This window comes from Chelonia mydas, chromosome 12, assembly GCF_015237465.2.
Source record: "Chelonia mydas isolate rCheMyd1 chromosome 12, rCheMyd1.pri.v2, whole genome shotgun sequence".
Taxonomy (NCBI): domain Eukaryota; kingdom Metazoa; phylum Chordata; order Testudines; family Cheloniidae; genus Chelonia; species Chelonia mydas.
The window spans coordinates 23453261-23466711 of NC_051252.2; the positions used below are offsets into that span (position 1 = coordinate 23453261).

The 13451-nt window shown below is 41.2% G+C and overlaps 1 protein-coding gene across 2 annotated transcripts in view; it reads right to left on the minus strand.

Moving 5' to 3' along the window:
- The window catches only part of PEPD (peptidase D), a 234086-nt gene that overhangs the window by 77301 nt on the left and 143334 nt on the right, over positions 1 to 13451 (minus strand). For both annotated transcript variants that reach the window (XM_037877714.2, XM_037877713.2), the window contains one exon: positions 4488 to 4565. In XM_037877714.2, coding sequence (XP_037733642.1) covers positions 4488 to 4565 — 78 coding nt within the window. The remainder of the gene's footprint in view (positions 1 to 4487; positions 4566 to 13451) is intronic.

Genomic DNA, 13451 nt, shown 5'->3' on the forward strand with positions numbered 1-13451 from the left:
ACTTCAGGAAAGCAGACTTCGACTCCCTCAGGGAACGGATGGGTAGGATCCCCTGGGGGACTAACATGAAGGGGAAAGGAGTCCAGGAGAGCTGGCTGTATTTCAAGGAATCCCTGTTGAGGTTACAGGGACAAACAATCCTGATGAGTCGAAAGAACAGTAAATATGGCAGGCGACCAGCTTGGCTTAACGGTGAAATCCTAGCGGATCTTAAACATAAAAAAGAAGCTTACAAGAAGTGGAAGGTTGGACATATGACCAGGGAAGAGTATAAAAATATTGCTCGGGCATGTAGGAATGAAATCAGGAGGGCCAAATCGCACCTGGAGCTGCAGCTAGCAAGAGATGTCAAGAGTAACAAGAAGGGTTTCTTCAGGTATGTTGGCAACAAGAAGAAAGCCAAGGAAAGTGTGGGCCCCTTACCGAATGAGGGAGGCAACCTAGTGACAGAGGATGTGGAAAAAGCTAATGTGCTCAATGCTTTTTTTGCCTCTGTCTTCACTAACAAGGACAGCTCCCAGACTGCTGCACTGGGCATCACAACATAGGGAGTAGATGGCCAGCCCTCTGTGGAGAAAGAGGTGGTTAGGGACTATTTAGAAAAGCTGGACGTGCATAAGTCCACGGGGCCGGACGAGTTGCATCCGAGAGTGCTAAAGGAATTGGCGGCTGTGATTGCAGAGCCATTGGCCATTATCTTTGAAAACTCATGGCGAACGGGGGAAGTCCCAGATGACTGGAAAAAGGCTAATGTAGTGCCAATCTTTAAAAAAGGGAAGAAGGAGGATCCTGGGAACTACAGGCCAGTCAGCCTCACCTCAGTCCCCGGAAAAATCATGGAGCAGGTCCTCAAAGAATCAATCCTGAAGCACTTACATGAGAGGAAAGTGATCAGGAACAGTCAGCATGGATTCACCAAGGGTAGGTCATGCCTGACTAATCTAATCGCCTTCTATGATGAGATTACTGGTTCTGTGGATGAAGGGAAAGCAGTGGATGTACTGTTTCTTGACTTTAGCAAAGTTTTTGACACGGTCTCCCACAGTATTCTTGTCAGCAAGTTAAAGAAGTATGGGCTGGATGAATGCACTATAAGGTGGGTAGAAAGTTGGCTAGATTGTCGGGCTCAACGGGTAGTGATCAATGGCTCCAGGTCTAGTTGGTAGCCGGTGTCAAGTGGAGTGCCCCAGGGGTCAGTCCTGGGGCCGGTTTTGTTCAATATCTTCATAAATGATCTGGAGGATGGTGTGGATTGCACTCTCAGCAAATTTGCGGATGATACTAAACTGGGAGGAGTGGTAGATACGCTGGAGGGCAGGGATAGGATACAGAGGGACCTAGACAAATTGGAGGACTGGGCCAAAAGAAATCTGATGAGGTTCAATAAGGATAAGTGCAGGGTCCTGCACTTAGGACGGAAGAACCCAATGCACAGCTACAGACTAGGGACAGAATGGCTAGGCAGCAGTTCTGCGGAAAAGGACCTAGGGGTGACAGTGGACGAGAAGCTGGATATGAGTCAGCAGTGTGCCCTTGTTGCCAAGAAGGCCAATGGCATTTTGGGATGTATAAGTAGGGGCATAGCGAGCAGATCGAGAGATGTGATCGTTCCCCTCTATTCGACATTGGTGAGGCCTCATCTGGAGTACTGTGTCCAGTTTTGGGCCACACACTACAAGAAGGATGTGGATAAATTGGAGAGAGTCCAGCGAAGGGCAACAAAAATGATTAGGGGTCTGGAACACATGACTTATGAGGAGAGGCTGAGGGAACTGGGATTGTTTAGTCTGCAGAAGAGAAGAATGAGGGGGGATTTGATAGCTGCTTTCAACTACCTGAGAGGTGGTTCCAGAGAGGATGGTTCTAGACTATTCTCAGTGGTAGAAGAGGACAGGACAAGGAGTAATGGTCTCAAGTTGCAGTGGGGGAGGTTTAGGTTGGATATTAGGAAAAACTTTTTCCACTAGGAGGGTGGTGAAACACTGGAATGCGTTACATAGGGAGGTGGTAGAATCTCCTTCCTTAGAAGTTTTTAAGGTCAGGCTTGACAAAGCCCTGGCTGGGATGATTTAATTGGGGATTGGTCCTGCTTTGAGCAGGGGGTTGGACTAGATGACCTCCTGAGGTCCCTTCCAAACCTGATATTCTATGATTCTATGAAGTTTCCTGTTGCTAAGTAAGCTGCACTGTGCTACAGCGAGGTAGCTCAAGATTTTAAAAAGTGCTGCCTACATAACTGCTCTAGAGAGAGTTTAAAAATACTTTTACACAATTTTGTTAAATTTCATACCGTGATTATGAAAGAGATCAGATTTCTATGCTAGTGTTCTGTTAGTTCTTTTCTGCATTACAAATAGATTAAACAGTACAGAGATAACAAAAGTACAGCGTGCCAGCACTAGGGATTGAAATCCTCTAGTCACATAGCAGGTACAACATGAGCAGCAGTAGAGCAAGACCACAGTCACTGGGCCAGCAGTAAGTCTCAATCCTCCTTTGGGCTTTGTTTGGACTATGAAAAATGGTTAACATTTACTAGGAAAACCTGATATAAATTTGACCTTTTTCCTACTTGTAGCTAGATTTTGGTAGTCAAGTTGCAGCCCAGCCTTCTGTCTACGTGAAAACACGACTAGTTAAAATTGAGCATATAGTAGCTAAACCCAGCCTAAACTCATCCAACTTTACCTAGTCAAGGCAAAGACTTAGCAGAATCACTCTGGTGAGAGGATAATTGAAGATCCATGCTAATCCTTGTTCTCTTTGTTGAGACTGCTATAAAGGATGCCAACTGTGATATGCGGTAACATTCGCAAAAGTGCCTAAGTCTCACTTTAAAAAGTGACAGACACTTAGGATCCTAAGTTTCACTAAAAGTCAGTAGCTCTGAAGCTCATAAATCCCTTAGACACTTTTGAAAATCTCCCCTTGGACTTTTGTTCACTAGGAAGCTGATCCAAAGTCCACTGAAGTGTATGGAAGTCTTTCCACAGATTTCAATGGACGTTTACATCAGGCCCTAGGAAGGTCTTTTTGCAGTCCAGCACACAGCCACAGATGACGGTCAAGGCTTTAGGTCATAAATAAGTGGACTGTATTCATAACATTGGCCTAAGAAGTCACCTAATAACATTTCCCCGACTCTTTAAAAACACTTTTGGTTAAATTACAAATCCATGACATCATAATACATTATGGAAGCACTTCTTGTTCCCTCAGTAACCACTTTATGGATTCCCTGAAAGCTGCACACTGACATTTGGAAAATCTTGATATAACTCATTAGCCACTACTGTATCATGTTCATATATCTTACTTAATCCTATTAGCCACTATGATATGATAAACTTCTTAATAGTATACTATATACTCTAATACAAAATGGTGACAAACCACATAAGCTTATGCTCAAATAAATTGGTTAGTCTCTAAGGTGCCACAAGTACTCCTTTTCTTTTTATGATTCAATTCTATTCCTTAATAGCTTTTGAGCTTATTAATATACTTTCTACACCTTTGCAAACAAATGTGAAAATATACACCTGCATGCCTTTTGAATATGCTATAGAGAGCAATCCTGTAATAGTCTGGAAATGGACTAGATAATCTAGTAGATGTTTTCGATCTCTAATGTCTATGATTAACTCACCTAGAGTTAATTACAGGTGGACTTCTGTTTGTGAATGTGACCCCTTGACCTAGATCTTGAGAGGGAGCGTCTCTCCCCCCCCCCGCACCCCAGACGCTCTTGTTAAACCCTGGATTTGTGCTGGAAATGGCCCACCTTGATTATCATGCACATTGTAAGGAGAGTGGTCACTTTAGATAAGCTATTACCAGCAGGAGAGTGGGGTGGGGGGAGGTATTTTTTCATGCTGTGTGTGTATAAAAAGATCTTCTACACTTTCCACAGTATGCATCCAATGAAGTGAGCTGTAGCTCACGAAAGCTTATTCTCAAATAAATTGGTTAGTCTCTAAGGTGCCACAAGTACTCCTTTTCTTTTTGTGAATACAGAATAACATGGCTGTTACTCTGAAACTTGTTTAACTAGCAACCACAAACAATAATAGATGTGGACCTGAACTAAAGGACTCAGATTCAAGCACCTCCTTTGAAGTTACAAATACAAACCTGGATCTAGATTTTGCAGTTGGCCTTTATCTCTATAATGCACTCAATCAAAACCCTGGACCTAATTACCCATAAAACTAAGTATCTGAAATCTGGATCCTTCCTTCTCACCCCACCCCCCACTGAGACACAGGTGCCCAGAACCTCCGAAGAGAAAAAAACAAACGGGTCAAGTTTGGCTCCCAAAAAGCCACGTCACCCAAAGTTGTACTCCACTTTTAAAAATGTGGACCCTAATCCGTAGGTGGCCATCTTTTTACTGCTCAAATTAAGACTAAAGGAACTCAAATACAAAGCTGAGATGGTTTCTTTTTAAAGCTGCCTAAGAAACACTAAGCAATCCTTTAACTTACCACAAGTCTCCATCTTCAATAGTCTTGTCATTTGGGGCTCCAGCATGTCCATAGTGCAAAACAGAGGAGTTGTTGCCACTGACATTGAAAAATAAAATACACAGAATTAACATACAAAACAATTAAAAACACAAGGAGAAAGAAAACCGTAAAGTGTAAAATAGTTTTCTTAAAATACCACCAGGATATTTTAAGGCCCAATATCATGCAACCTGCTGAGGCTGACATAGAACTGGCTCCAGAAACAGTGTCATAACCGCCTGCTTTATATCCCCTTTGACTAAGCACAGAAGATATTGGCATAGCTGAAAATCTAGGTTTTAGAATGTAAGCCTTTTGTGGGAGGGAACATATTGTGTGGTGCAGCCCCATGTATGCTACAGTAGTATATATGCAACAACATAAAAGTAATTTTCATCTAATATCCATCTACTTCCTTCGAGAATGTCCTTAATTTTTAAAATAAGAAGTTCCCCTATTCAAGGTTAAATGTTACAGTGGTATAAAACTGAACCTTCACTTAAGATCTGGGATGTTTAATAACTCCCTAAGAGTTACTGGGGCAGGGAAAAATTCTGTGCAAGTGAGCTGTTCCAACTTACCTCTAGCATGGTTAGGTATGAGCCCTACATCCCAGATTGTTAGGGGAATATTGCCACAGTGTAAGATGTCAGCCATGATACAAGGCATAACAACTGACATATTTACTTTTTTGTGGAGTAAAAAGAGAAAGTCAGCTTTTCATTGTAAAAAATACATTTTTTATTCTTATTAACCAGACTAAGTAAACTGCTGAATCACAGGGGAAGCAAGAAGTCTCCAGAGAAGTACAGGCACTTGTTCCACATTTCTGAAAACTCCATGATCCATTCAGTGACCTATTTTTGGTCACGGTGCCTTCTTTTGTCTAGTCTACTCTTATTCCTCTAGGTCTATCAAATATCGAGTTAAAAGATAGGAGAGATCTCTAACTCTACTGATTTTCATTTTGCTATTCTCAGACAGGTGCTCTCTCATTTTTTACTTCACAGAGGCTAAAAGAATTGTTTTATAGCCAAAAATACATGTGTCAGAACAGATATACTGGTAGCATCTGTGTCACCTCTCAACTTCAGCTGTCAATATGCGACTAATCTTTTATCAAAACCTTGCTGGTTCAAATAGGATTCTCTCAATTCTGGTCAAAGGGTGGCTTAGTGTCTTGGATGTAATTCATCCTAGGCTTAACTCCAGTGAATTCAATGGAGTCACATCAGGGATAAAAGTATCCCTCTAAAATATTTTTGAGGCCAGATTTTTTAGAGCTGTACACATACAGTTAGAGAAATGAAAATACGTATGCATTATTTGCAGAGAGCTTTTACAATCAATGCATATTTAGTAGTTGTGCACAGAAATGGCCACTTGTCTAACTGGCCACTTGTCCATGAAATTAACATAACTGTGTGTACAATCATAGCAACTGCATGTACAAATTCTGCATGCATGCAGTTTAAAGGTCTAGGTCCTGTTTAAAAACTTCTTTTCATTGCTAAGGATTTTCATATTATAAGTACCAAAATCTGAGTGTTGTGGGATTGGTTTATGAGGACAGGAAGTGTCAAACATTAAAAACATTACAAGGTTACAATGTCAAGCACTCAAAAGTTAAGAAATGCCAGAATTAAAATTGCCTTGCAACCTTAATTTGGCCCCCTTCTGCATATACATGGTACAGTCTTTACTTACATGATCATCCACTATTTTTTCTCCACAGGACCCCTGCCTCATTCAGTACAAAGAAGTGTCGGTGCTCACTTCATAAGCAGCTATTCAATATTTTGTGTGGCCATAAGCCTTATTTACTGCATATTAATCAAAGCCTGCTCTGAATACAGAATTAATAATTGCTTCATGGGCTTTTCTATGGTGAATGTCACTATAGCATTTGAGTTCTTTACAACTATTAATTTATTTTCACAACACATCTGTGAAATGAAAGGGTGATATTATCTCCATTCCACAAATGCGGAACTGAGGCATAGAGAAATTTAAGGTTAAAAGTATCCACTACTGTTAGGTGCCCAATTTGACACATCTAGTACCTGATTTTTCAGAGTTCTTAGCATTATACAGTACTTTATATGTTCAAGGACAGCTCCACTGAATTCAGTTGTAGCTGTGAGTACTCAGCACTTCTGCAAATCAGACCCCAGGGTTTCAAATCAGGCATTCAGAAAATGAGGAACACATGCAAAAAGGGACAACGTGCAAAAAGTTTGCTTTCAGTGACTTGACTAGCATTACATACGAACTCTGTGTCAGAAGCAGAGAATCAAATTCTTCAGGGCAGCATTCAACTGCCTTAACCAGGAGACTGTCCTTTATCTTCCTGCAATCTCCTACCTCATTCACTTCATACCTTCCAACTGTAACAAATTAATTCCTCTGCCTTTCCCTACCATACGACTACCAGTTCCAGCCTTCTCCCTTGGATCCTGATCTCAATATCAGTCTCCTTTTCCAATCAATCCCAGTCTCCTGGCCCAGTCAGTTCCAGGCCCTTCTAGCCCCCGCCTCCTGTCCTAGTTGTGAGTGTCTCCCACACTCTGGCTCCTGTCTCAATCTACTCTCCCCATTCCATGGTCCAGCTCTTGTCCCCTCTAATTTGAATCAGGCAACTTCCTTCTTCATACTGCCTGGGTATCATTAGGGGGGTAATTGAGAACACAGGAGAGAATCTCCTTGCCTTCCATTCTGACTCCAGCACAGCTTGGAGCTGCAATGGCAGAGAAGGTCCCACTCAGTTCCAAGCTGCAGCAAGCTCAGTGTGGATGGAATCTTCGGAGTTTTCAGCTGCAAATTTCTAGCTAGTCTCTACTGAGCATGTGCAAACAGTGATTTTTCCTCAAAGGTTTACAACTTGACCAAGTCTGGGCAGATTTTCATGGGAACAGTAAAAGGCACATCCTTGACACAAAGACCACACTCCTCTGCCATATTTCAAGTCCCTGCTGCAAAGCATGGAGACACATATTTTTCCTAAGCCTTATTCTCAGACACTACTGAACCTTTCTGTCTGAATTTTTTCAAAAACAGTTTGGCCAGAGACAGACATCAACCTGCAAAGTTTGGCAAAGTTATAAGCAACTGAAAACACAGTCTTATAATGGGAAGAGTCGGACAGCCTTAACAGTAGACAGTGCTACCAGCCCCACTTTCAATTACTTGGCCAAATGATGAGGAGAGGGTCGAAGAAGAAAACAGCTGTACACATTTATATGAAGGTTGTAAATGCCAAGAAGAATTGTGTAGGTTGATCTAAGATGGTGTAACCAAAAATTTAAAAAATTTAAAGAACATACATTTAGGTCAAATAACAGCAAAAGTTCCTGATGATCTCAAATAGACTATGGAATCCTTTCCCAAGACAAGTGTTGGGAGTTCTAATTTTAGAGGCCTGGTCCTGCACTTGTTACATTGGCAAAACTCCCATTGAAATGGGAGCTTGAGAGACGAAGGTTAGTAGGATTAATCCCTAAGATTTTATGATTCTATTCATTCTTGGTAAGTGTGGATAATTATGGGAATAAATAAAAGTGAGAAAAAAATTAAATGTATATCTTCTACTATAAAGAGCCCTACAGCTGGTTAATTTCTCGTGTATGCATGGGTTGTAATGTTATCATGCAGACATGCATGAAAACAAGCCCTACAACACAGTTTGTCATTATTTTAGCTGTGTTATTTCAATAATATAATTTAAAAAATATTTTTACAAAAAGTGAGGACAAAACAAGATATAAATATTGTATGAGCAGTTTTAAAAATATATATTTAACATGGCACCTCAGGGCTTGATTCTGACATAATGTATCTGTAGATAACTAGTTTACATATAACCATGTGATGGGATCTGCTTTGAGTATCGTGCACCATACCACCTATGCAAATTGATTCTCCTAATTTATTTTACATGATAATATAAATTTATAATTTTATTATAATATATAAAATGTAAAACAGTGTCCAAAAATACATGTACTGAAAAACTATGGAGACTATGGAAACGTGTATTATGCAGAATGTTTTCAGCAACAGGTTTTCCAAATCCAATGATGCTGGATTTCAGGTTATGGTTTAACTGTAGAGGTTTATAGTAAAAATCACTCCTTTATTAATGAGCACTAATTACTATACTTTAAACCCACTCTTTAATTTAAATGCATAGGAGCAAATATAATTTTCCTTCAACTGGAAGGACATTTCTGAGGGCTTGTCTACACAGACAATTAGTTTGCACCAAGTTGGCGTGTTAATCTACCCACACTGGTCTTCCGGGATTTCCTTTTCATTCAGCCCATGACCCACTGTCTTCTACTGCTTCTGTCAAGAGAGACAAGACACATGGCCTTCTCAGAAGTTATCAAGATCAGTGTTCCATGAACCAGAGAGGAAAAAGTGCTCTATGAGTGAAGTTATAGAAGCCTGTCCATCTGGGACCTACAGACATCACCTCCAGGAAAGTAACACCAGCCCGTAGGGAGAAGTTCTAATATTTTGCCAGAAGTCAGCTCAAATATAAGGCTGCAGCTATACTTTTAGGCTGACTTCAAAGCAACTTTAAAAAATAAAGTCTGGATTTTAAATCAGACTGGTCTATGATTTGCTAGTATTAGTCACTGGTGGTATACACAATCCTTAATTTAGAAACAATTACTTTGCTTCCAGAGAGCAAAGGTGTTAAAATAGTACATGACGAATCTATATTTAAGCATCCTAAAACTTTAGAGGTGCTGAGCACCTGTCACTCTACTGACTTCGTATGATCGAAAGCTCTGAAAATCATGACATATATTTAACATATTTAGGCACCTTAATACGGATCTAGATGCCTATCTTAGGCATCCAAATTTAAAAGTTTTGCCAGAGGATGTTTTGCCTCTATTTTAATTCCTTTAACAATTTTTCCAAATTGTTACTAATCTGAAGAATTGGAAAAGACCAGATAACTTGGTAAATTCAAACCACAGGAGTCAGAAAAGTTCAGAACATATTGTCAGTCAGAAAGGACCATGAAAAGAGAAATGAGCAGAAGGAAGAGAAGTGGAGTGTAATAGCAGCAATTAAAAGAGAGTATAACAGCAGCAGAAATTAAAAGGGGAAAACTATAGCAACAGACAATTTGAAACGAACAATTAGCGGTATATCAGGAAAACCTGAATTAAAATTAAGATACCATAAACTACAACAGCAAGCTACTTCCTCTGTGATATAGAGAGAATAATTTTAATCCAAAAGGGAGCATTAAGCAGCTTCTCTACACTTCTACATCTGACAGAAGCTGGAATTTTTTATTATAATTTTTTATTATAATTAAAAGAAAGGAGCAGAGAGAGTTATTAACTCTACCAACCTGACTCAAGAGGATTTATAAAGGCCCACAGATATAAAGAGCTGTTTTACTTACCTATTCTTATATAACTAGAATCATTTGATGTGGGGAGCTAAGATAACCAATGGAGGAAACTAGTACCTGAGAAACACCCATATCTGAGGTAACAGCTGCCAAATAGCTGCTGATCATACCTGTGAAGTAAGAGACTAGTGCTCTTGTAGCTGCACCTTGGTCAATCTTTCTGGTCTCTCAGAATGTATTCCTAAGGTGTTCGACCTCCAGCCCTACTCATCTCAGGATGGAATCTCATGATTCTTCTACTCCTAGCTCAGGATCTGGGTACTTTGCCCTGTGTATACCATTGCTTAGTACTTTCCAGTAATATTGGAGGAAATGTATACAATAAAAGTATATAATATTTTGGATATCCTACAGAAGTTTCCAAGTTCAGGTGCAAGATTGCAGAACTGTGATTCTCTAATGCTGCCTTTTCATTCTTGCAATATCTGATGCTTTTACTAAAATGCTCAATATATCATTTCAATGTATGTTTGTAAATTTCTTATGACATTATTTTGAGCAACTGTTATAAAGCAAGGTAAGGTAGACAAGGTAATATCTTTTACTGGACCAACTTCTGTGGGTGAAAGAGATAAGCCTTCGAGATAGAGGTCTTCTTCAGGTCCTGTGTGTAGCTCGAAACCTTGTCTCATTCACCAGCAGAAGTTGGTCTAATAAAATATATTGCTTCACCCATCTTGTCTCTAATATCCTGGGATCAACACAGCTACAAGGATACCTTTCTTTATTTGCAATGTTAATTTTAAAAAGCATAGGTGGCTGTGAGGTGGTTGCTTTAATCTTTGACAGAGTGACACCGTGGTCTGAAAGGACTGGGCCTAGGAGGAAGGAGCTCCTGAGTACCAGTTCTGGCTGATTCACTGTGTGACACTGGGCAAGTCACTTAACCTCTCAGTCTTCTCTGATGCAAAAATGGTTACATACTTATCTCCCAGGGGTACTGAAAAGGATAATGTTTACACAGTGCTTTGAAGTAGGTAAAGTGCTCTGTAAGTGCCAGGTATATCTGAATATATACACATCTGAATGAATATACACACACACACTTACTTATCAATAACTGTAACGGGATCGGCAACCACCTTGCATGGGTGCCCCCTTTTCTCTGGCTGATCTACCTGTAATCATGGTCTTTTTTAAGGGGAGCACCAGCCTCTCACAGACAGCCCCCCTTTGGTTGGTTGGGTGTGATCCTGCTTTCAGTTTTAGTTCTTATATCGGGGTGGCACCCACCTCTCACGAGCACCCCTCCGGCTGACAGTTCTCTTGGTGCATCTTCAGCGACTCAGCCCTCCGGCTGAGCTGCAGACACTGTCCCTCCTTCCAGGGTATACAGTCCAGAGTTCTGATCATAGCCCTGGTATGGGGCCGTAGCTCTTAGGCTTCTTCCCAGAGGCACTGCCTTCTTCAACCACCCAGCCAGGGCCTATGTCAGTACCCGCAGTTGGTGGTGTTTCAGCATGCCTCCCTGGGCTCAGTCTTCAACCAGACCAGCGGGGCCCACCTCAGTACCTCTGACCAGGCCAGGTTCTGTGCTCAGTCCCCCTGGGCTTCAGCCTGCCCGCACTGGCCTTCCTCCTGCTGCTCTTCCTGCCAGCCAGGCACCGGGTCTTCAGCAGCCTTCCTGGGCTTTAGTCCTGTCTGCAGCGAGCTCTCCACAGTGAGCTGTCTGTGTTATTGCTGCTCTTTCAGCCACCCAGTCTTCACTCCTGGAGCTCCACACTGCAACTGAAGTTCTCTGCTCTGCTGCTTGTCTTATATAGGGCCCTTCTGGTCCCAGACTGGTTGCTGCATCAGCCCCTCTGATTGGCCACTCTTCTGCAGCCACTCTAGGCTGCCCGGAGGACTTCTCTCTGCTCTATTCTCAGGCAGGCTGATGCAGGGCCAGGAGGCCTCCAGTAGGGGGCCTACGGACCTAGTCCATCCTGCCACAATAACCAAATACTGGTGTTCTTATTTAATTGCATTTATGCACATCTACACTTAACGTTACTTTTGAAGTGATATAGTCTTGGTTGAAATTACCTGAAGACCTTCAAGGTGCAATCTGATACCCAAGTGTGTGTTCAGCCATAATAATAGTAATAAAGTTTATTGATTTTTTAAAGGTGACTAATCTGTATGTAAAGATGTAAACTAAAATATTTACTCCTATTCAGTTACCTACAAAACATTGAAATCTTGGTACTGTCTTTGACATGTTGATTTACCATCTTGAGATGAATGGCAACAATTTTGAGAGCTTACACTAAAAATTCATGCAAAGTTATATATTTCTGTACTGAACTGCAGCACTGATTGCTCTTGATTTCTTTTTCTTTTGTGATTTGTTTAATAAAAACTCATTTAGTTACTAGCACTCAGAACTTTCAGGTACCTCTATTTCTTCAGAAAAGAAAGAGGTAATTTGAGAAAGAGGGGGAAAAAAGCATGAATGAATTAGTGAAGCCATTTCTATTTTGAAAATCCTGTCAGAATTTAGTAGATATTAACTGACTATGTCTGCATAATTTTTATTTAACTGAACAGCAAACTTGTGTTTATTTCAAAACACTATTTCTCTATAGAAATTAGAACAGGGCTTGTATCTCACAGAACAGATTCAGTTATATAAGTATTCTTTAGTGTTTAGAGCTACAAAACTTGAAGCTTCTGGACTCAGCACTAATAGAATAACAGGCTTTAATACACAGCTTCAATAGTTTGATTTTTGTACAATCCAATTATCCCAAAGAGTCATCTTCACAAGCTATTTATTTGTTGTATATCTTAAAGGTCTATTTTGTAACAAGTTTGGGGTTCCTAATACATGAGAAAGCATGCTTATTATCACCTTCTACTGTTAAAAGTCTAATGTTAATTTAATTCATAAAGAGGATCCCCCTCCCCTGTGTGTGCCCCACCCTCACTCTGCCTCTTCCTGTCCCCACTCCTCTCCCTCCCCCACAGCGCCTCCTGCCCACCACTGAACAGCTGATCAGTGGTGGGCAGGAGGTGCTGGGGGTGGGGTGGGGGAGAAGCTGATTGACAGGGCCTGCCAGTGGGTGCTGAGCACCCGATTTTTTTTTTCCGTGGGTGCTCCAGCTCCGGAGCACCCACGGAGTCAGCACCTATGCTCTGACATATACATGGTGTTCACTAAACATGGCGTTCAACAGCCTGAAAATCCACACATGGGGATCACTTTGGCCAGTTTCAGTAGCAGACCATCCTTCCAGACTGTTGTAAGCTGCTGACAGATCGATGACAGGTATCAGTCTTGAATTTTCATTAGAATTCAGCCTCAGTATTTGTAGTGAGGGCCAGGACCTGGTTCTGCTACCAGAAGTAGCAGCTTCTGTGCAGTCAAAAACCAGCTTGCTCCTTCGATCAGCTGGTGTCCACAGTGGGCCCAGTTTGGTTCAGAATCATATGCTCCATCACCTTGTAGTTGATGCACAAGACAGATACTGGTCTATAATTAGAAGGCGATCTGTAGGTTTTCCAGGCTCTAAGAGTGCAATGAC